The sequence below is a fragment of the Homarus americanus genome, unplaced genomic scaffold (genome assembly GCF_018991925.1).
Source record: "Homarus americanus isolate GMGI-L3 unplaced genomic scaffold, GMGI_Hamer_2.0 scaffold11302, whole genome shotgun sequence".
NCBI lineage: Eukaryota > Metazoa > Arthropoda > Malacostraca > Decapoda > Nephropidae > Homarus > Homarus americanus.
The window spans coordinates 1,598,756-1,623,830 of NW_024736744.1; the positions used below are offsets into that span (position 1 = coordinate 1,598,756).

Below are 25,075 nucleotides of genomic sequence, written 5' to 3' on the forward strand. Positions count from 1 at the left end.
AGTTAGAGGATAGTGATCTATCCCCCTTCTTGAAAATCGGTATTACATTCGCTATCCTCCAGGATTCTGCCACTACACCTGTTTTTAAGGACATGTAAAACAACTTTGCTAAGGGCATACTTAGCTCTTCCTTACATTCCTTTAATATTCTGGCAAGTATCTCATCAGGACCAGGCGACTTATTAAGGCTCATGGTATCGAGAGGAAAGTTTTAAATTGGATAAATCATGGCTCACCGATAGAACGCAGAGGGTCAGCGTAGATGGTGTCAATTCTGAGTGGGGCTGTGTAACCAGTGGGATTCCCCAGGGGTTAGTACTGGGCCCACTCCTGTTCATAATCTACATAAACGATCAAGATACTGGGATCAGCAGTGACATAAACAAGTTTGCGGATGACACCAAAATAGGGCGGCAGATTAATTCAGGGCAGGATGCAAATGCACTACAGGAGGATTTAAATAAACTGCAGGAGTGGTCAGAAAAATGGCAAATGAAATTCAACACCAGCAAGTGCAGCGTACTTAATATTGGAAGAACAAATACTGTCAATGTATACAGCCTTAACAACATCAACCTAGAGAGGTCGACTTGTGAAAGAGACTTAGGGGTACTTGTAAACCCGGACCTACGGCCTAGAAAACAGTGCGTTAATCGTCGAAATAAGCCAAACAGAGTATTGGGTTTTATATCTAGAATTGTAAGTAATAAGAGTGCAGAGGTCTTATTGCAACTATATCTTGCGTTAGTCAGGCCGCACCTCGATTATGCGGTTCAGTTCTGGTGCCCTTATTATAGAATGGATATCAATTCACTGGAGTCGGTGCAGCGAAGAATGACGAAAATGATTCCGGGACTTAGAAACCTTCCATATCAAGATAGGTTAAATAAACTAAAGTTGCATTCCCTAGAAAGACGAAGAGTGCGGGGAGATATGATAGAAGTGTTTAAGTGGGTGAAAGGAATCAATAAAGGCGATATAGATAAAGTTCTTATAATATCCGCGCAGGATAGGACTCGTAGCAACGGATTTAAGTTGGATAAGTTTAGGTTTAGGAGGGAGATAGGAAGTAACTGGTTCACATATAGGGTGGTGGACGAGTGGAACAAGCTTAGCAACTTTGTAGTAAGTGCTGGAACGGTGGATAGTCTTAAAAGGAGGATAGATAGATTCATGGATGATAGAGAGTGGTAGTAACTCTCGACAGGAGCTGCCATGCACAGGCCAACCGGCCTATTGCAGACTCCTTATGTTCTTATAACGAAAAGAAAGAGTGCGATTGAAATATATTACTAAGAAGCACTTCAAGGAGGAGGGAAAGACTAATAAATAACATACCTTCCTAATTACAGGTGAACTGAACATTATCTTACCTGGCGACACACTTTCCAGATGAACCAGAGGAGCAGGACAAGGAAGGCTGTGATGACGAAATATCCTCCTATGACTATTGACTGGATCACCTCATCTCCTGACGGCGTTGCTTTCCTCATTGCGCCCATAACACCTGTGTTGTCTCTCCCCTCTCTGTCTTGTGGCGGTGATGACTGCTGTGTTGTGTCTGTCTCTCCCGGTGTGACTAAGCTATTTCATTGTTATCTTCCACCGTCTATCAAGAACTCCACAACTAAGTCGTGTTCTCCTCATCGCCGTCGACTGTATCGTTTAATTCTCACCTCATAACACACGACGTTACGTCACTATAACACCTCACAATACGTTATTTCAACCCAATAATTATCATTCCCTTAAATCACACACACACACAACAAAACACTCGTACACAGAATCGATCTATTGATGCGGTTGTACAGTACTTGACGTGTATGTCGGGAGTGGAGAGTGTGGACACATCTTAGTGACCCAGTTTACTGAGGTAAGGATGGACAAGTGGGTATGTTGACCAGGGGAAGACAGGTCAATAGGTCATGTCAGGTCAGGTGTGTGTTGACGGTTAGGTTAGGGGTAAATTATTGGTGTATTTAAGAAGGCTATTGATATAATCCCTCTTAGCGATGTTTTGAAGGCGGAAATAATCAGCTGTTTGATCACAACGATTTGTGTAAGTTTCCTCGCTTGATCACTTCCTCTCCGTGTCCAGTGTCCTAATCCTAACCTAACCTAACCTAAACTAAACTAACCCAAACTACACTAAACTAATCTAACCTTTATTTCCAAGGTAGCTTCTGTTTACACCCTTATCACTCACCTATCTCCCCATCGAGCCTGTGTTTGAAACTCTCCAGCCTGTTGGAGTTGGTGATAATGTTTGGTAACTTGTTCCATTCAATCACTACCTTGTCTCCGGCCTCCGTGTTGACATGTTTCATTCCCAAGTTGATATTTCTGGAATTGGAATATCCTTCGTTATGTCGGCTTAGTGTTTAAGTGTAATTTTTTTGTTATGCAGTTAGAACATAAGAAAATAAGGAGTCTGCAATAGGCCGGTTGGCCTGTGCATGACAGCTCCTGTCGAGAGTTACTACCACTCTCTATCATCCATGAATCTATCTAGCCTCCTTTTGAAACTTTCCAGAGTTCCCGCACTTACTACAAAGTTGCTAAGCTTGTTCCACTCGTCCACCACCCTATTTGTGAACCACTTTCTTCCTATCTCTCTCCTAAACCTAAACTTATCCAACTTAAATCCGTTGCTCCGAGTCCTATCCTGCTCGGATATTATAAGAACTTTATCTATATCCCCTTTATTGATTCCTTTCACCCACTTAAACACTTCTATCATATCTCCCCGCACCCTTCGTCTTTCTAGGGAATGCAAGTTTAGTTTCTTTAACCTATCCTGATATGGAAGGTTTCTAAGTCCCGGAATCATTTTTGTCATTCTTCGCTGCACCGACTCCAGTGAATTGATATCCATTCTATAATAAGGGCACCAGAACTGAACCGCATAATCGAGGTGCGGTCCGACTAGCGCAAGATATAGTTGCAATAAGACCTCTGCACTCTTGTTACTTACACTTCTAGATATGAAACCCAATACTCTGTTTGCCTTATTTCGAACATTAACGCACTGTTTTCTAGGCCGTAGGTCCGGGCTTACAAGTACCCCTAGGTCTCTTTCACAAGTCGACTTCTCTAGGTTGATGTTGTTAAGGCTGTATACATTATCAGTATTTGTTCTTCCAATATTAAGTACGCTGCACTTGCTGCTGTTGAATTTCATTTGCCATTTTTCAGTTAGTGTGTTTACAGTGTATATATGTATTGCATGTATACCTGCACTGTCTATGTATATTGTTTGTATACCTGTACTATGTATATTACTTGTAAACTGTGCATACTGATTCAATTTGATTTTGTATTACAATTTTACTTAATATAAATCTGTGTGTCTGTGTTGGTCTGCATATAACTGGACAAGAGTTAAGAACACCGACAATAACAACATTTTAGTAGAATCCCACCAAGATTATGTAAACCTTCATCACAAATACAGACTATGACAATGATAGTTAATATACCACAAAGACAATTTTCCGAAAACTTATTTAATATCTCAGAAATACTACGCAACTTTTAAACTTGGAAAATGTTAAAGTGTAAAAGTTTAAGATGAAAAAAAAAAATATTTAACCCGACCTCGTGTAAGTCGTGTTAGGTGTTGGTGATTTAATTCAGGTCATATGTGAGTGTGAGGTCAGGTGAGGTTACGTTCGGGTAACAGAGGGATATGTTTACCTTGGTAGGGGGAGGGGGGAGGAGGAAGGAAGGGAGGGAGAGATGACCTGCCCCTTCCCCCTCTCACCTCCTACCTGTTCCCCCTCCTTCTCTTCCACTCACCTCCCGCACCCTCAGCCCCATCCACTCCCCTCTTTTAAACAAAAGAACATAAGAATGGAGGAAACTGCAGCGGGCCTATTGGCCCATACTGGGCAGTCCCGTTTACACCCAACCCCTATTGCTCATATAAGCATCCAACCTATGTTTGAAGCTATTCAGCGTATTCGAGTTAATGATGATATTTGGTAACTTGTTCCATTCATCCACTACTCTGTTTCCAAACCAGTGTTTACCTATATCACGCCTAAATCTAAATTTGTCTAATTTAAAACCATTGTTACGAGTTCGCTCCTGGTTGGATAGTTTGAGTAACTTTGTAATGTCCCCTTTGTTTAGCCCTGCCTTCCACTTATACACCTCTATCAGGTCGCCCCTCGCTCTATGTCTCTCGAGGGAGTGCAAATTAAGATGCTTTAACCTGTCTCTATACTCAAGGTTCCTAATGCCCGGGATTAGTCTTGTCATTCTCCTCTAAATTCTTTCTAGGGATTATATATCTATTCTGTAATACGGTGACCAGAATTGAACCGCGTAATCCAAGTGAGGTCTCACAAGCGCAAGATATAGTTTTAGGATGACCTCGCTAGTCTTGTAACTGATACTCCTTTCTATGAACCCAAGTACTTTATTAGCCTTGTTACGAGCAAAAACACATTGTTTACTTGGCTTAAGGTTCCTACTTATCATTACTCCTAAATCTTTCTCACAGTTGGATTTTTCTATAACAACGTTGCTCATTCTTACTCCTTCCTTCATTATCTCCCTCTCTTATCCCTTCCTTCCTTTTCTCATTCTATTTCCCTCTTCCACTCTTCTTCTCTCCCTCTCCCCTACTTTTTCCCCATTTCGTACCACTTCCTTCCTTCCTTCTTTATCGCTTCCTTCATTTTCTCATTCCTTTCCCCCTTCCATTCATCTTCTCTCTTTCACATACTTTCTCCCTATTTCTTTCCTTCCTTCACACTCTCATTCTATTTCCCCCTTACTCTTCTCTCCCTCTCCTCTCACCACCACCACGACCCTACCAGCGTCGTCGGAAGTAATGACCCAGGTGGTGAAAATGTGGCAATAAAAACAATATATGGTAGTCGTCACCATAAGTTACCCCCCCTCCCTTCTGTCTCTCGCCCTCACACCATTATTAGCTGAGAAAACCCTAAATTATATAGCTGTTGGTGATACTATAAGAGACAGGAGTATAGTGCTATAAGACAGGCCAAGGGGATATATTTATATATATCTGAAAGCTCCTACACTGACCTACATGTATCGATATAGGATTGTGATAAATAGAGCACTATGAACTTAATATAGCTGAGGGGGGGGGGGTTATATACGTATGTTATAGTGTTAATATAGGAGATATAGTGAGCTGGACCAACGTAGAATGGGAGTAAAGATAATGGTTTTATATTGGTTATTGAGTACCTAACCTATCCGAGGACTAACCTATCCTACCTTCATCTCTCTCTCTCTCTCCCAACATTAACCTCAGGTCACCCAGCAACTCCTTTCAGCTGATGACGTCAATATCAGGTCAATCAGGCCACATTAGCACATAAGTGGTCGGGTATAACACAAGTGCCGTTTAACATCTTCCTCCTCCTCCTGCTTCTTCTTCTTCTCCTCCTTCTGCTTCTTCTTCTCCCCCTCCTGCTTCTTCTTCTCTTCCCCAACCTGCTTCTTCTCCTCCTCCTCCTGTTTCTCCATCTATCCCTTCTCCTCCTTCATCCTCTTCTCCTTCTGCTTCGCCTCATCCTCCTCTTCCAACTCCTGCTTTTTCGTCCTTCTCATCCTCCTCCGTCTTCTTCTTCTTCTTCTCTACTTCTTCGTCCTTCTCCTCCTGGTTCTCCTCCTCCTCCTCCACCACCTCCTGCTTTTCACCCTTCCCGTCCTCTCCCTCATCATATTTCTCTTCTTCCTCCTCCTCCTCCCCCATTACTACCTCACCTCATCTCAGTAATGTCAAGCGGGAACGTAAAATGACACAGATAAACGCAGATGATAGCTAGATCTCCAGGCCCGAGTGAGGGAGGTAATAATGATAAAGAAGAAGGTGTTTGTGGGTTATTCTTTCAAACAACGACAACCACGCCGCCACCGACAACGACACGCCGCCACCGACAACGACAACCACGCCACAACCCACAACCAACAACGACAACCACGCCGCCACCAACAACGACAACCACGCCGCCACCAACAACAACAACCACGCCGCCACCAACAACGACAACCACGGCGCCACCGACAACGACAACCACGACCAACAACGACAACCACGCCGCCACCAACAACGACAACCACGCCGCCACCAACAACAACAACCACGCCGCCACCAACAACAACAACCACGCCGCCACCAACAACGACAACCACGCCGCCACCAACAACGACAACCACGCCGCCACCGACAACGACAACCACGCGCAACGACAACACGAACAACGACAACCACGCCGCCACCAACAACGACAACCACGCCGCCACCAACAACGACAACCACGCCGCCACCAACAACGACAACCACGCCGCCACCGACAACGACAACCACGCGCCACCGACAACGACAACCACGCCGCCACCGACAACGACAACCACGCCGCCACCGACAACGACAACCACGCCGCCACCGACAACGACAACCACGACACGACAACCACGCCGCCACCGACAACGACAACCACGCCGCCACCACAACGACAACCACGCCGCCACCGACAACGACAACCACGCCGCCACCAACAACGACAACCACGCGCCACCAACGACACAACGACGCCGCCACCAACGACAGCGCCGCCACCAACAACGACAACCACGCCGCCACCAACAACGACAACCACGCCCACCAACACCAACCAACAACGACAACCACGCCGCCACCAACAACGACAACGACGACGCCACCACAACGACAACCACGCCGCCACCAACAACGACACACCACAACAACACACGACAACCACGCCGCCACCAACAACGACAACCACGCCGCCACCGACAACGACAACCACGCCACCACCGACAACGACAACCACGCCGTCATCAACAACGACAACCACGCCGCCACCAACAACGACAAACCATGCCACCACCAACAACGACAATCACGAGTAAACCATCATCAAGACGTGTATGAGTGAGTGTATTTCAAAGGGCGGGGGAGGGGGAGGGGGGCGTTCACCACAGCTCTTAATAGATGGCTGGCGTCTTCCGCTGGGTGAGCTGTAAGGTCTTTCATCTCAGGACCTGTCAACCGGTTACTGAACATCATCACAACAGGTTAATCTTGGATAATCTTATTTATACATTAGTGTGAGTTATCCGATTTAGCATGAGTGGAGAGGCAAGTTATAGTGTGCGGTCATTCTGTAGGCTACCCGCACCTCCCTACCAAATTTCAACTTGTCTTCAAAACTGTGGAAATGTATAAGGAACACACACACACACACACACACACACACACACACACACACACACACAGGAAGTCACTCCACACAGCTATACATAATTAATATAATATGCAAATCCTAATAACAATTTACTTGATAACTCAGATGACAGAAATTACAATATAATTATCTAAAATTAAATCCATATTATTAAAATTAAGCCATTTAATATTTGGCTCTAATTGCTGACATTCGCTAAACTTAATAATTAATTGTGATTAGTTATTAATATTCTTACATCAATCAGACTTAGTAAATTGATAAAGTCTTAGATATACCGTCCAACACCCTCTTAAGAACACCTCTATATACAGGCCAGTGTTCTGTTGGCACCGGGAGTTAATTAGGTAAAGTTGAGACGTAGTTAATTTCTAGAGGTCGTTAGTGAGGTAGAAATATACAGCTTACAAAATAACTAATAAATTCCTGTATCAAAAGTGATGGATTATCTGAATATTAGGCCCTGGCTTATCTCACGTTAAGATTAACCAGCTTAACACTAACGTAACCTAATATAACCTAAAACTAACCTAATCTAACACTAACCTACCCTAACACTAACCTAATCTAACCGAAAACTAACCTAATCTAACCTAACACTAACCTAATGTAACTTAACACTAACCTAGTCTAACCTACCCTAACACTAACCTAACCTAATCTAACCTACAACTTACACTAACCTAAACTAAACCTAACACTAACCTAACCTAACACTAACCTAACCTAATCTAACCTACAACTTAACCTAACCTAACCTAACACTAACCTAACCTAACACTAACCTAACCTAACACTAACCTAACCTAACACTAACCTAACCTAACACTAACCTAACCTAACACTAACCTAACCTAACACTAACCTAACCTAACACTAACCTAACCAAACACTAACCTAACCTAACACTAACCTAACCTAACTTTACATAACCCCTCTAGATAGAGTTACAGTGTACAGTTACCAGATGGAAAAAAAGTAAGGGGGGTTAATCTTCAGGTGATATAAAGTAATTAAGTTAAAACCATAATGTACAGAAATATAAAATGAATTAGTTTATACTCGATATTTTGTACTGGAAGAGAAGGATGTTCATTCATTCCGCCACGACTGTCTTGTGAGAACGTATATTATATTACCTCAAGGGTGACTGACACTTGTCCACACAACAATATCTGTAACCAGGAGCCAGCTGACGATTCTTAACGAGAATTTTCTAAACTTTGAGGTCACCTTCATCGTCTCCGGCAGGTCGTCAGGCGGAACTGTGATACTGTTTACTTCTACAGTCTCTTCGTCATGGCAGTGTCACACTCAGCCCCGCCCAGCAACATGGTTTTGTGCCTAGATAATGTGGCAGTTATCTCCGTGGAAGGAAATTTTAGTCAGTCTACAGCACTTCATTAATTGGCCAATCACAAGCCAAGACGAGAGAAAGAGGGCGTAGCTATTTGACATTTCCATAATAAACAGACTGTAGCTTTTGTTAATTTAATGTTTTTCTGATCTGGCTTATATACAGTGTTCTCCATGCACGAGGAGCAGTTTTGCCCCTAAGACAGTCAATGAGCAAAATGATTTAGTCAACCCTTGTCATAACACGAAAACGTAAAACTTTAACAGAAAACGAACCTCATAACATTTGAGTTATGAAAACGGAAGGAAGATGAATCACAGGAAATGTTTAGCATGCCGTGGTGAGTATGATGAATGCTAGTGAAGGATGATGGATGATTAGCATGCTCAGAGAGGCGTGAGGAATGACCGGGAGGAAGAAAGAATAAGAGATGAAGGGAGGTGGAGTCAGTGTGTGTTGAAGATTTTTTTTTTTACGGGGACTATCCCATCCGGGCACAGGTCATCGACCCACAACGGAGTCTAGGGGGCGAAAAATAAAAGTACAAATAAATTAAAAATAGAAAAGAAAAAGTCTACATTAATCTACACCTCGAAGATGCCGGAGAACCATCTTTTTGAAGTGAAACAGATTGCAAGAGTATGGAAAAACAGAAGAAGGCAGAGCATTCCACAGTTTGGTTGTGTGACGAAAGAAGGATGTACTATAACGGGTTATTATACTGTAGTGTGACCGACATCCACAGAGAAACGGTGGGCACCGCGGGCAAAACGTGTGTTACGAACCCACGGCCTTGCCAGCGGCACACAGGATGCCAAATCCACCGAACATTGCCCGTTAAAGTACCTGTAAAAGAGAGAGAGTGAAGCAACATTGTGGTGAAGAGAAAGTGAAGGAAGATTGTCAGCTAAAGGAGAGTTAATAAGACGAAATGCCTTTGATTCCACCCTATCTAACAGTTGGGCAGAAGAAGAGCCACCCCAGATATGAGAGCAGTACTCCAAGTTAGGACGAATGAATCCTTTATATACTTGAAGCAACTTCTCATGAGTGAAGTAGCTACGGCATCTGTACAGCATTCCCAGCTTTCGGGAGGCAGCTTTAGCAATGTTGTGGATGTGTGGCTTCCATGACATATTAGAGGAAATGGTGAGGCCTAGCATATCTATTTTAGAATTTGGCAGAATGATTGCATCCTGAAATGTGATTGGTGGGAGATCATCTAATTTGGAAAGTGTAATTGAATTTAACCAAGTTTCTACCTCCCAATTCGGAGATGCTGCACAGATCCGCATTGATAGATTTAATTATATACTCTAGAAACAGATCTAGTTTGAGAATTAGAAGGAAGGGGAAAATGTGAAGAAGAGTGCGAGTTAAAGTAGAAATACTTCGCTGCGTCAAATTAAATTCCGTAAATTCCGAGACGATATAATAACTCTAGATCATAATGACGGAAAATGCTGATCATGAAAGTCATCTAATATCTCGTGTATGCAGATTAGTTTATTTGTTGTGGAATCCATAGTAATTTGAGTCATCCTTTCTTCAGCTTCCAGACAGACGTAAGCACCGACGCAAGAAGGGAACGAAGATACAAACGCAAGGGGACACAAGCATAATAATAATAATAATAATAATAATAAAACCTTCAGCTCTAAACTCTTATACCCAACAGAATCATTTAAGAATATCCAATTTTCCAATACTAACGCGAAAAGTATATAAGCCTTAATACCCCTGGCAGCCATCTCAGCTATTCCCAATTGCTTTCGGCTACTTGGAAATAGAGACAATCCTGCGGGTGTGTGTAGGAGCGGATGAAGTTTTTCGGCTGCAGAGAAGAAAAAAAAAAAAACGCGTCCATCCTCCACAATGGTCGGGGGCGCACTGACGTCATGTGATTAGAAAGAGTATATTTAAACTGGTGTAATTCTTCAAAATTGACATTATCCTCGATTTTGTTGATGTGTGTTTGTGTGTTTCAATAACTAACTTGTTTTTTTAGTACGTATGTAGAGTTGGTTCGTAAAAAAGGTAAAAAAAAATATTGAAAATTTGCTGTTTGTTGTTGTCGTTGTCCACGCACACACATACAAAACACAGACAGACAGACAGAGAGTATCTACAAACAGCCACCTGACCAACATTGAACCCCTGAGCTGACCCGCTAAACTTACGAGGTAACCTGTGGTCAACTCACATACCAGAGGACAGACGATACATTCCCAAGACACCAGCGAGGAACACATCTCTCCCTTGTCTCCCGCTTCTCTTTACTCCTCTTACATAAATTCTGGTGGTGAGTCTTTGTAAACAGAGGCGGGGACAGCTGGACACACTCACCAGAACTAAATATAAAAATGTATTCAAAGTTTATTGATTAGGTGGAGATGTTATACAAGAGAGAGAAATTATTTTCCCCGTTAGTGGACTGTTGGTGATGATAACCCATTGGTGTTTATACAGTGAAAATAACTGTGTTCTTTATGTCTTTTAGGAGGTTTTTGGGATAACTGTCTGGTTGATCTAGAAAGGTTAATTCTTATTTAAACTACTTATGATTCTTGAACTCTTAAGTTAATTCAAGTTTAAGAATAGAGCTCAATGGATGATAATAACAAGTCTTCAGTACACAAGGAGGCAAAATGTCCGGTACTGTACTCGACCGCCTTCACTTCCCCAACTGTAAAATAAGGTTACCATTAACAACTAGGTAAGATGGGGAGGGGGGGGGGCGTGAACCAACGACCCTTAAAAATAGAGTCGAGCTTTGTATCCATTAAGCCACCGCCGCACTAATGTAGACTAATGACGTTCCTCTGCGTCTCTCAAGACTCGCCTGTGGGTGTCCATGTTCTGTCTCGCGTTAACAAAGACATGTGAGAGTTTTAACACGTTGCTGAGATCTAACAAGACTGCTGGAAATTAACAACGACTCAACACAAGGACTCAACTTACAAGGGGTGCGGCAGCTGAGTGAATACAGCACTCAGCTTTTAACCTAAAGAGCACTGGTTCGATACTGTGGCACTCCCAGTAAACCCAGCTGTAAATGTGTACCTTACTTTACAGTTGGGGTAGTGAAGAGGGTCGACTGCAGGTCCGGTACCGAAGGCTTAGTATTATCATCCACTGAGTCGTATTCCTACAGCCCTGAGTGGACCGCCAGGCCAATGACACCCACGTACATGTTGGTTTTAGTACAGAAGTTATAGTATGACTTTGCGACTCTGATGAATAGAATACTTAACTATTGTGTTGTACTTAACCCGTGTTACGATAAAATTAATGTTCATCCATAAAAATATTGGAAAGTTAGGGATTATATTCACTCCTCCTTACATGAGAGAGAGAGAGAGAGAGAGAGACCCCTTGTGTGAGTTAATCAAATGTTATTCGGGAGGTAGAACTCAGACAGACAGACAGACAGACAGACAGATAGACACACACACACACACACCTGATTTGCCTTCCCTCAATCCACCTGTCCGTCAACACGATCACCTGGACGATATGCAAATGGTGGTCCGTCACGCTGGTTACAACAAAGGTGTCCCTTGATGAATGCTGAAACACCTGAGGCTTCACCACCTGGCCAGGACTCACCGGCCAGCTGCATCAGGCCACTCAACTGTTATCTGGCCACTCAGTTGTTATATGACCATCAAATTGAATCTAGGCCTGAGTGAGTGTCTTGTATATATTTTGTTTACATGGAGGAGAACACACACACACACACACACACACACACACACACACACACACACACACACACACACACACACACACACACACGTATCAACAAGCTAAACCACACCACCACACTACCAGGTGTTCTCTACAGAATATTCAAAAGGTGTATATGTTTTTCAAGGTATCTTATTTGTTGTTACATCCTTATTATTACGTGTGAGAGAGAGAGAGAGAGAGAGAGAGAGAGAGAGAGAGAGAGAGAGAGAGAGAGAGAGAGAGAATTAATATCTGCATTGCAAGCTTATTATTTATTCCCTGCCTCTTGTTGTGTGGACAATAACAAAAACAACAACAACAACAACAACAACAACAGCAACAATAATAATAATAATAATAATAATAATAATAATAATAATAATAACAACAACAATAAACTCTCCACAGTATATAATCAACATAAAATTGGAGACTAATTTTAAGTCTCGTCAAAAAAACAACAACAACTGTACACAAAAATTTCCTAGAGTCAGCCAGGAGTTTGAGAGACTTTGATTACTGTTCAAGTTTCTATACATTAATACTTGTACATAATTAAAGAGATTGTTAAGTACATAAACTACGAGGGCTTTAGTTAATTTTTTTTTGCTATGTACTGTATATTTAGTTTTGTTTATTTTCTTACGAGTTTTTACAGGGGTGTGGCTGGTGTGGACGGGGATGTGGCTGGTGTGGACGGGGATGTGGTAGGTTTGGATGGGGATGTGGTAGATGTGGACGGGGGTGTGACAGGTGTAGACGGGGGTGTGACAGGTGTAGACGGAGGTGCAGTAGGTGTGAACGGGGATGTGGTAGATGTGGACGGGGGTGTGACAGGTGTAGACGGAGGTGCAGTAGGTGTGAACGGGGATGTGGTAGATGTGGACGGGGGTGTGACAGGTGTAGACAGGGATGTGACAGGTGTAGACAGGGGATGTGACAGGTGTAGACGACAGGTGTGTACAGTAGGTGTGAACGGGGATGTGGTAGATGTGGACGGGGGTGTGACAGGTGTAGACGGAGGTGCAGTAGGTGTGAACGGGGATGTGACAGACTGGGAGATGTGGACCTGAGTGTCAGCGTAGGTTGTGGTGACTGACAGACAAAGGCAAGTTGATGTCAGTTGGTCAGCCATTGTTGTGTGTGTGTGTGTGTGTGTGTGTGTGTTAGCAGGCACCATCCTTGTGTGGAAAGTTAGTTATCAGATCTACATGTAAATACATTTATTTTCATGAATAATGTATATAAACAAGTCTTTTTATATGTATTTATATTGATATCTACAACCAGGCATGATATGTAAATTTAGAGAAATATTTACATATACTTTAAAATACACGTACACAGTCGGTGCAGCGAAGAATGACAAAAATGATTCCGGGACTTAGAAGCCTTCCATATCAGGGTAGGTTAAAGAAACTTAACTTGCATTCCCTAGAAAGACGAAGAGTGCGGGGAGATATGATAGAAGGAATTAAGTGGGTGAAAGGAATCAATAAAGGGGATATAGATAAAGTTCTTATAATATCCGAGCAGGATAGGACTCGTAGCAACGGATTTAAGTTGGATAAGTTTAGGTTTAGGAGGGAGATAGGAAGAAACTGGTTCACAAATAGGGTGGTGGACGAGTGGAACAAGCTTAGCAACTTTGTAGTAAGTGCTGGAACTCTGGAAAGTTTTAAAAGGAGGCTAGATAGATTCATGGATGATAGAGAGTGGTAGTAACTCGACAGGATCTGCCGTGCACAGGACAACCGGCCTAGTGCAGACTCCTTATTTTCTTATGTTCTTATGTTCTTATGTTCTTATGTTCTTATATACATTAATTTCTAGAAATATATGTGTGTATATGACGAATTTAAGTAGTATATATACATTTTCATAATTATCAGTGTATAACTCAGTCGAATATACACTTTGTATGGTACAGTAGAGAAGACAAACGTTTACTCACATCACCTGTAACTAGTAATGTTATTAATGAATCATTGTTCATCGTCTCAGTGTTAGAAAAATTAACAAAATTAATTTATTCTTGTTGAAATACTGTTAAGTTATACTGTGTTGTTGTTGTTGTTGTTGACGATGATTGTTGTTGTTTTTTGCTTATTATTATTATTATTATTATTATTATTATTATTATTATTATTATTATTACTACTACTACTACTACTACCACTACTACTACCACTACGACTACTGCTACATCATTTCAATTATTAAAATATAAAACAATAAATATGCCACACAAACTATATATTACCTATTGTTAGTCTTTATATATTACCAAATATTCTAAACTCCTTTCAAAAAATGGATTCACAATGTATGTATAAAATTTACATACTTATTCACGCTGGCTGACTCACAAATGAATGATGAAAATATTTATAACTGAACAAGGATTTTCGTATAATAATGTGTCACTCTGAAGGTCTCGTGTCTATTTTTCTCGTACGTCAGATTTGGGTTAATTTTTATGTATATTGCAAATTAAAGTTAGGTTAGATTTTGTAGGTGATTTTTCCTCATTTATAGTTTAATTTTTTGGATCACCTGAAAATTATCCCTCTAGTTTATTTCACTCAAAGATTAATCACCCAAATGCTCGTCTAGTCTATCCTAACCTAACCTAACTTGACCAAACCTAACATAACCTAACCCAAAGATTAACCACCGTAACCTAACCTAACCTAACCTAATCATCTCCCCAAAACACTATCAGGTTGGTTAATCCTTACATCAGGGTTGACCAAACTCATGTAACTGGATCAAATTTTTCTATGGTTATCGAAACGTGATCCATTAGCACAATTTTCCTAACTTCCAGCAGATAATGGATAGATTTTGGGTCTTGAGAGATACATGAAGAACTATCGAATATTCATAAAGCAACATACAATCAAACCAAACCATCAAACTCGGTGTTGGAATCATTTCAATCAAGAGTCATATTGAACTACACAATTTCGTAACCACCTCTAAAATAAATAATAATAATAATAATAATAATAATAATAATAATAATAATAATAATAATAATAATAATAATAATAATCTTCAGTAATGGAATTAAAAAGGGAGGAAGTTTAAATCGGTTAGGCTCCAAGCTTTCAATGAGAGCGTATGAGTTGAACGCTACTAGAAATGTTAGCTGGTGTTTACTGTTAGCTTGTGTTTAATGTTAGCTTGCGTTTAATGTTAGCTTGTGTTTAATGTTAGCTGGTGTTTCATGTTAGCTTATGTTTAATGTTAGCTGGTGTTTACTGTTAGCTTGTGTTTAATGTTAGCTGGTGTTTACTGTTAGCTTGTGTTTCATGTTAGCTTGTGTTTAATGTTAGCTGGTGTTTACTGTTAGCTGGTGTTTAATGTTAGCTTGTGTTTAATGTTAGCTTGTGTTTACTGTTAGCTTGTGTTTAATGTTAGCTTGTGTTTAATGTTAGCTTGTGTTTAATGTTAGCTTGTGTTTAATGTTAGCTTGTGTTTAATGTTAGCTTGTGTTTAATGTGGAAGCTGGGAAGCGGTGAAAAACTAAAAGAATAACTACCAAAACAAAAACAGCAAAAACAAAAACAAAAACACCACCAATAAACACAGCAACAACACGAATGTTTATTAAAGACACTCGGGCAAAACACATTTCGCAACATTTCCCGAGTTTTAGGATTTTCGCGTCAAAATCAATTGCCAGGTGAAGCTTTAGGTTAGGTGATGTTTCTTGTATAGTAAAATAGCTTTAGGTTAGGTTGGGATGGGTATAGGGCAAATAGGATAGGTTAGGTTAGTTAAGGTTAGGTTGGGATAGGTTAGATTAAGATAGGTTAGGTTAGTTAAGGTTAGGTTGGGTTGGGATGGGTTAGAATAAGATAGGTTAGGTTAGTTAAGGTTAGGTTAGGTTGGGATAGGTTAGGTTAGTTAAGGTTAGGTTAGGTTGGGATAGGTTAGAATAAGATAGGTTAGGTTAGTTAAGGTTAGGTTGGGATAGGTTAGATAAAGATAGGTTAGGTTAGTTAAGGTAAGGTTAGGTTGGGATGGGTTTGAATAGGATAGGTTAGGTTAGTTAAGGTTAGGTTAGTTAATGTTAGGTTAGGTTAGTTAAGGTTAGGTTATGTTGGGATGGGTTAGAATAAGATAGGTTAGGTTAGTTAAGGTTAGGTTAGGTTAGGATGGGTTAGAATAGGATAGGTTAGGTTAGATTATATTAGGTTACAATAGAATAGGCTAGGTTAGAATAGGATGTTATGTTATGTTTCCAAAAATCCAATTCTCGGTCATCACCAGAGACAACGTGATTAAATTTGTCCGGACAATAAGTCCCGCCTTAAACCACATAATAATAAAAAAAAAACATAATAATAACACTACCAAAACTAAAAAACTAAAAAATAAAATGTAATAAACAAATACTAATACAATGGTTAAGTTAATAAAGAATGTCTGAGAACATTATTATAGTAGTGTGAGAAACTTCCATTAAAAGAATATGCTGTTTACTTTTTCCCTTTTTTCGTACAGAAGAATAAATATGAGACAATGATGTTAATAAGGAATAATAGACCTTAACAACTTACTGTCCTACTACACTAAAGAAACCAACAGAGCCTTGATGGAAGGATTAAAATACGATGAGGAAATTATAAAAGAATTAGACACCATCAGAGCGAAGTAACGTAGTCACCGCTGCAAAACTGCCTCATGTCATCTTTTTCTATAACTCCCACAAGCTTACTAGCAAATATTTAGTCCTAAGCAAATTTTGTCATCTATGCAAATTTATTAATACACGAACTTATTCATCAGCTGCTAATTTATTCACTACCTTCCTCCATTATCATATTGAGTGCCAGTACATAGTGTGAAATAACCATTCAAGCAGACGTCAAAGGCATGTAATGGGAAACCGAGGCAATATTAGGGGTGTGAGTGTGTGTGTGTGTGTGTGTGTGTGTGTGTGTGTGTGTGTGTGTGTGTGTGTGTGATGGATAATGATACAAGTTACATCACTGGTAAGGTTCACACAGGCACCATCTAATTCACCACCTGTTAGTTTAGACCCGATGTGTGGGTGTTCAGCTGAATGGCCTATTAGTGTTGGTAGGATTTAATATGAAGCGGGAATTAGTTGCTTTGGGTGGCCTAAACAGATCAGCGCTGCTTATTACCTAGATATCATAACATTACAGTATGAAAGACGCTAGTAGCTTTGTATTGTAAATATCACCATCGCGATAGCCTAGTACAATATCCCAGAGACCTCGAGCCTAATGTCGAGCTAAACCAATTACAATTTCCACAAAACAGTTTACTAAGTATTACTATTACCAACAAATATTACCATTTATTTACTCAGCCTCAATATTTTGATCTCTACTGAAAAATGAGTTTACTTGATAATAGTCGTTTTTGGTACCGGGGATGTTGAGTGTAAGGCAAAACATGAACCTAGAGTAGGGACGGCTGACAACACGAGGCACCACTTAATATTCTCAGCTCGCCCTTTCGTAAGTGATGTAGCTTTTGCATCGTGACGTGGGGAAAATTCAGGTTAAGTAAATATATTCAGTATAACGATGTAAGTGGCAAGTGTGTAATAAATTATTCTCCAAACATGAAGCAGGTGTGTACTTTCAACAGTCAGCCTTGTTGACTTTCCCTCTAGAAGAATGAGCTTTTTCGTGCCTGCAGTTTACACAATGCATTATGAATCATACAATTTTTGTATTGCACAAACTCTTGATTATGCTAAAATTATTCTATGCACAGTTAAACATTTCTTAACTTTTCTCGCGTGAGGGAGGAGGAGGAGACAAATTACCTGTGTTTAGCGTCTCACAGTGAGCGCGATACTGCCTTCGGAGCTTGTATGTACAGGCGTTTATATCGTGTCCATGGGTCTAAAAATCAGTGTCGTGCCAACAATTAATCTCTAGACTTAAAAATGTACAATAAATCATATGTGTTGAGGAGGTACAACTTCCCAACCCACTCGACTCCAAACACGTGTACAGCACATACGTCGTCCAACCGAGTGAAAAATCTTTTATCATAACACGGGGTAGATCTTTTGAAGTTATAGAAGCAACTGTCAACACCAAAATCCCAGAGTGAAACGTACTTCAAATGTCGACAGAAATTACACGTCCGGCAAAACTGTGAGCTGGTCTAAAACCCATGACGTGAACTGCTGAAACTTTTGCGCGGCACCAATGAGATGATCACTTTACTGCACGACCACCTCTGAATATCAACCTCCAGCACGCAAAGGAATGAACATTTCCTGGGCGAGAGAGGGAGAATGTTTGTGTAAGAATAACATACACTTTAATATACCCCTTAATATACTGTGTCTTAGTTCTTGTGGTGTTACCGACCTCAGGCAATAAATATAAATATAAACTGCTATAAGTGGGTCCCACAGGAGACAGCATGGCCGGCACTGTACTCGACTGCTTTCATTTCCTCCAATGTAAAGTTACGTGCTCATTTACAGTTGGGTGAACTAGGAGTGCCTGGGATCGATCCAGGATAGTAGGCGAGCGGTGTATCCATTTGGCAACCACACACACCCTCACATTGTTAATATACTGTATCATATAAATATAACTTACTTATAAAATGCTAAACTTGGATTAAAAGTATTTTTTAAGTTACAGTTTTCAATGAATTTTTTGTACTTATAAAAGATAAAAAACGACTCCAATAAATGTTGGCACAAGAGCGTCACAGTAATAATATTTGTTTGAAGTAACAAAATTTATGTGAGAGTTCAACACGCGTCACCAAACTCCTGCTGCTGCTGGTACTTTGATGCGTCCTGGCCTTGACACACACACACACACACACACACACACACACACACACACACACACACACACACACACACACACACACACACACACACACACACACATACATACACACACACACACACACACACACACACACACGTCTATCTATCTATCTACGAGTCAAAGATAAAAACAATGTATCATATGAAGAACTGTAAATTTTTCCATATAATTAAATGCATTAACATCCCATTTGTTACCAATTAATTATGTACTTTCTACTAATTTCTCCTGACAGTAACAGTATAAATTTGTATGGTCTGATTTCACTTCCAGTATAGTCTTATATTAATGCCATGTTGGGGAGTATTTTTGTGGTTCAAGTTAATCAGTTCAGTCGTTGTTTATATTTTCAGCTACGAGGAAAATTTAACCTACGAGGCTATGGAACTCCGTACTTAGATTGTCATATACAGTATATTATTACAACAGTGTGTCTCGTGTCGTCTCTACTTAAATTACAGGACCAAACTCTATTATTCTATTAAAAAAAGAAATACATGACCAAGAATTAATCATTGGATGAGTTAAAATATATATTTGTAAAAACATATCTCTCATGGTCCAGAAATATCCGAGATCATTTTTAGCTCAGGAGAGAAGTACAAGGCTAACTCGATCCATCATCTTCGTGTCTGGGGGGTTGGTGACCACGAGACCCCACTCTCTACGTTTTAGCGGCTGTCTCTATCAATCTTCCCTGGTGTTATAGCTTTTATTCTCACTCGCTTAGTACAGTCTCTGCCTTCCCCTGTTCCTCGTACCCTCAAGTATTTCATATCAATGCTTCTACAGGTTACCCATCCATCTAAAATTCTCTAGTTCCTCTTCCCCTTTTCAATTAGTTTGAGTTTTAAGATAACTAATTTTCTACCCTGGTCTATATCTTTTTAAATTAAGTTTAATTTTACTTAATGCATAGCTCAAAGATCTTCTATATGGAGTTTTGAAACAGGATAATTTATGTACGATTATCACAAGAATAAAAAAAAATCTCGGTTGCAAATTTTCTGATAAGCAAATTAAAATTATCGTCTTGTTTTCAGGAAGTTATTATTATTATTATTATTATTATTATTATTATTATTATTATTATTATTAACGTAAAATACACCACAAATAACGACAAACGATACAACCTAATGTAACTAAAAATAACCATATACAAGAAAACCACAAAAACATAGAAAATACACAAATACATCATAATTATATAATACAATACGATTTTTCAAGTGTTTCATAATCCATTTTTTTTTTACGGGAATAGCCCACCCGAGTACAGGTCATCAACCCACAACGGGCACAAGGAGCGAAAACATAAGAGTATTGAAAGACAGAGTAAGTAGTACTAAGATTACCTGTGTTTGTTATGGATGTTAAGTGGATGAGCTGCAGTGATCACCATAGTCTTTTGTCACTGGTGCTTTCTACTGGGTATTACAAGTATTAATTGAAACAACAACGCATGGATAATACTCTACAACAGTGGCACGAGAATGGTGGTCACTACAAGCATCTTTAAGTAGCACACACAACTGTATTAATAATTACAGCACCATTAAACACCTTGGTTACAGATCACACTGGTAATTAATTTACACACTACTGTATCAGGAGTGACAGGACGAGCCCAATATCACATATCCGCCGCGGGTACAGCTCATCCACTTACCCTCCACAACAAACACAGCTAATCTTAGTACTACTTACTCTGTCTTTCAGTACTAAACCACCATTACAACCTGTTCACACTAACATATATAAAAGGACTAACACACAGAGGTTGGTTGACAATAACACAAACTGACTTTATAGTATTATTACTTTAAGTTACACATTTACACGTAGTCATGTTATGAGTAAGATCACAATTGACAATAAAGTTGTTGAATTGCCTTTTTGCCTGTCAGTTTGATACAATGAATGGAGAATGTAAGGGTTTGTATGCTTCCTAGGTGAATGTGGGGAAGGGAAGGGGAGGAAAAGGGGGTGGGAGACTACAATGAAGGCAAATGATCGGGCTTGCGTAATTTGCCACCGCAGGTCGCCTGAAACCCGCTGTCTCAGGTGCATTTGCTGGGATCAATAACATTTCCCCGTCGCTTCACAATACCAAGGTAGAATCTCAGTGTAATTTCGATGCCATTTTAGACATACAATATCTCAGTTTGATTTTAAAATATTTTGAACGTTAAAAATATCGACGCCATATGAATCTAACAAGTGAAATATTCCGACAACTTTTCTCTAATAATATAAATTTCACAAAAAATCCCTAAATTAATTTGATCTTTGTAATTATCTCTCGTGATATTCTGAGAAGCTGAAGTCCGTGTTAGGAAGAGACGTGAGTTATGTGAAAGTTTACATGTAATAAATTTGATAAGTTTTGGTGAATGAGGATAGATCGTTTTACTCAACTGACTGACGGGGTAGAGGAGGAGAAAGTTACTGACGAAGGGGAGTGTCGGTAAGGAACTACTTTCTCTTCCTGGTACTGACGGCTAACCTGACACTATCAACGGCTACTTCCCCACCCCACTCACTCCACCCCACCACACCCCAACCCAAACCCACTCCACCCCACTCACCCAACCCCACTCCACTCCACCCACCCCTTTAATGATATTTGGGAGTGTCAGCTTTTCAGATTTAGTTCTCAAGGGTAAATAATGACTAAATCTAGACTTTTTCCATTACCGAAGACGATAATTTACACTTTGATGACCCGAGGGTAAAATGGTGGGGGTAAAATATGGTTTCTGTTGTTGCAGCGATGGAGGACATTCCCCTAAAGACTGTGTAATGCTGGTGGTGTAGAACGCTGTTATTTGTTCTCTATCTCTCCTTTCTTTATTTTCTCTCTCTCTTTCTCTCTGTCTTTCCCTGTTTTTCTCTCTTTCTCTCCCTCTTTCATTGTCTGTTTTTCTTTCTCTGTCTTTTCCCTCTGTCTGTCTGCTGTCTGTCTGTCTGTCTGTCTGCTTCTCTTTCTCGTTTCGATTACAATATGTTACAAGAGCCGGTTGGAATGCTGTCAGCTGAGGAGGTATATGCGTGGGGGAAGACCTGGGTGCAGAGTAGGTTGGGTGAAGGGTAGGTTGGATGAAGGGCGTGCAGGATGAAGGGCGTGCTGGGTGAAGGGTTGGTTGGGCGAAGACTAGGTTGGATGAATGGTGTGCAGGATGAATGGTGTGCTGGATGAAAGGCAGACTCAAGGCTGTTCCCTGTGGATTTCAACTCGGGAACAGAACACAGACGCTGCTAATCTGAAATTCAGTAATGTTATTAACAGCTTTACCGTTCTAAAGCCCTCACTGGATAGCTAATGAAGCGTTGTAAGATTATCACAATTCTCTATCTCTTAATCTCATAATACTGATCTCTAGTGCATTTACTGACACTTAATACAGGCTTGGTAATCCTAGTTACTGAAGCGTAGTACTGTAATACATTTAACATCAAAGTACAAATCCGTGAAATGATTTTGTGGAGCTGGTGAGTACTATCGAAATATTATATAAAACACCCGGTCCCCAAGCGTTTATTTACATAATTAAAACGCATATATGTATAGCTAATAAAGTTGTTTGATCAGTTATTGCTTATTTTTTTATGTATAATTGCAAGAGAAACAACAAGGGCATTTTCTGGTGGTATCTGGCAATTTCTTGAGGGATCATGAAGGTTTTATTCGCATTTTAATGTATCTTTTAATATTATGTTTATATGATTTAACTACATATATGAGCCACATGCACTAGATATTACTGAGCATTAACAACTGAGGTATCTAAGCCCGAATTCAAGGTTAGTAAATACACCCGTACCTCGTGGACTTATTAAAATATGAAATGAAGGCTATTAAGTAATTATACTAAGGAAATAATTATTTTGGTAGTGCTGGACGGTTATTAATTGCGCTCATTACGAAAATTGGGTCGATATTAATTCTGATAAAGGACGTCATTCACCATCCCAGAGGAAGCTGTTCTCACCACTCTTCAAATAGACCATTTACGACTTTTTTTTAGTTTAATTTGATTTCAATACATTTCTACACATAAATTAGTTGTATTAGTTATATCAAAGGCTTACCTTTTATGATGGTTAGGCGAATTTGGAGGATATAAACGGCGATGAGACAAGTAGAGGCTGGGGGCATTTTTCGTACACAAACATGGACCACTTTTAAAAAGAACAATACAATTCTGCATGTGCTGTTCTAAAGGAGTATATCGTATAACAAATATTATTCCTTTGCAGATTTATAGATTTTATGTCCATCCAAATCAAATTTCTTTCCTTTGGTTTCAAAAATAGTTCCATCGTAATGATCATCGGGCGGGGGACGAGTACCACGAAATTTCCCCACGTTCCAATAACGAATCGTACATTTTTTTTTTTTGCCCAAAACTCTTCTTGCACAACAACCATGGGGCTACTACAGCATGGTACACACCACGGCTGGTCTTGCAATTGGCCCATGTCACCACAGCTGCACCACCATACGGCCAACGACTGATGACATTAACTCATTTGTTTTGGTCACCAGAGAGAAGGACCGACCAGCCGTAACATCATCTACCACTAATCATAATATAAATAACATTGGTTGGTATATTACTGGTCAAAAGCAGGTTATTTCCATGATGATATTTGTTTAGTTCAATGACCTTCATGTTGTTTGTGTGGTGGAAATAATAACATATGAAATAAATGTATCATGTTTCTCTGATTTTGTCTCGGTAATGTTTTGAATGTTACTTAAAGGTGTTATCATAATACAGGTGTTACAGAGATTCCATGTAATTACAGGTGGGTTATATTAGCGTCTTAATTACTCCCCTACAGCACCATGAAGGCAGCCATCGTCAGGAAACACTCTTATGTGCACTTTCTCTTGACCATCACAAAGTAAACAACAACAACAACAACAACACTAAGATACACATGGGTCAGCCACGGGGGTGTGACGTCACTAGATAAGGCAGGATTAATGGGGTCGGGACGTCACGTGATGAGTCACTCAGGATGGTCAGTCTCTATCTCTCGCCTTCTCTCGTCCGGGATGGTCGAGTGATGGTCGGGATGGTCGGGATGGTCAGTCGGGATGGTCGTGAGTCGGGATGGTCGTGAGTCGGGAGTTGGGATGGTCGTCGAGTCGTCGATGGTCGAGTCGATGGTCGTGAGTCGGGATGGTCGTGAGTCCGAGTCAGGATGGTCGGAGTCGGATGGTCGTGTCAGGATGGTCATGAGTCGGGATGGTCTCGGGATGGTCGTGAGTCGGGATGGTCGTGAGTCGGGATGGTCGTGAGTCGGGATGGTCGTGAGTCGGGATGGTCGTGAGTCAGGATGATGTGTGAGAAAACTATCATACTCTGAAGGGAACATTGTCGCCAGGGTCTGGGGTTCCCCGGCAACTGGAAACTAACTTCATTTGTTGGCCGCGTTAGTCAAGGAAAAGAGGCGCGGTGGTCGAGTGGATACATTACTCGTATCCTGTTCTTAGGTTCCCTGGTTCACCCAACTATGAATGGATACCTAACTTTGCAGTTGGGCAAGTGAAGTGCCAGCAACAGTCCTCTTGTATACAAAAGGCTTAATCTACAGTGTACTATATCCACACTGCCCTTAACGAGCCAAAAGGCCTGTGTGACCCACTTAAAGGTTCAGTCATCCCAAACGTTCATATGTTTACTGACTGACTGATAATGTTTTACTGTATGAGGAAGTTTTATATTGAATATATTTCATTATAGACCCCGACGGGGCGCCACCACCCGCTCTAACATGTTTATCATGATGTTATATCTTGTCCCTTGTCTCAGGAGAGATGTTGTGACGGTAAGTTAGTTTCTACCCTATACTGGGCACTGGCG

At 40.5% G+C, this 25,075-nt stretch overlaps 1 protein-coding gene across 1 annotated transcript; it reads left to right on the forward strand.

Annotated features, from left to right (window-relative positions):
* Nucleotides 1–12,176: 12,176 nt before the first annotated feature.
* On the forward strand, nucleotides 12,177–13,418 carry LOC121872477 (PE-PGRS family protein PE_PGRS33-like). The gene is made up of 2 exons (XM_042375266.1): nucleotides 12,177–12,301; nucleotides 13,004–13,418. The coding sequence occupies exons 1-2, from the start codon at nucleotides 12,177–12,179 to the stop codon at nucleotides 13,416–13,418; spliced, it is 540 nt and encodes a 179-aa protein (XP_042231200.1).
* The last annotated feature ends 11,657 nt before the right edge of the window (nucleotides 13,419–25,075 follow it).

What these genes read in the sequence shown, in the direction of transcription:
- LOC121872477 (XM_042375266.1), top strand. Translation starts at nt 12,177, where the DNA reads ATGAATGCTGAAACACCTGAGGCTTCACCACCTGGCCAGGACTCACCG. An exon ending in CAAATTGAATCTAGGCCTGA is followed by an intron (nt 12,302 to 13,003) that starts GTGAGTGTCTTG and finishes GAGTTTTTACAG; the next exon opens with GGGTGTGGCTGGTGTGGACG.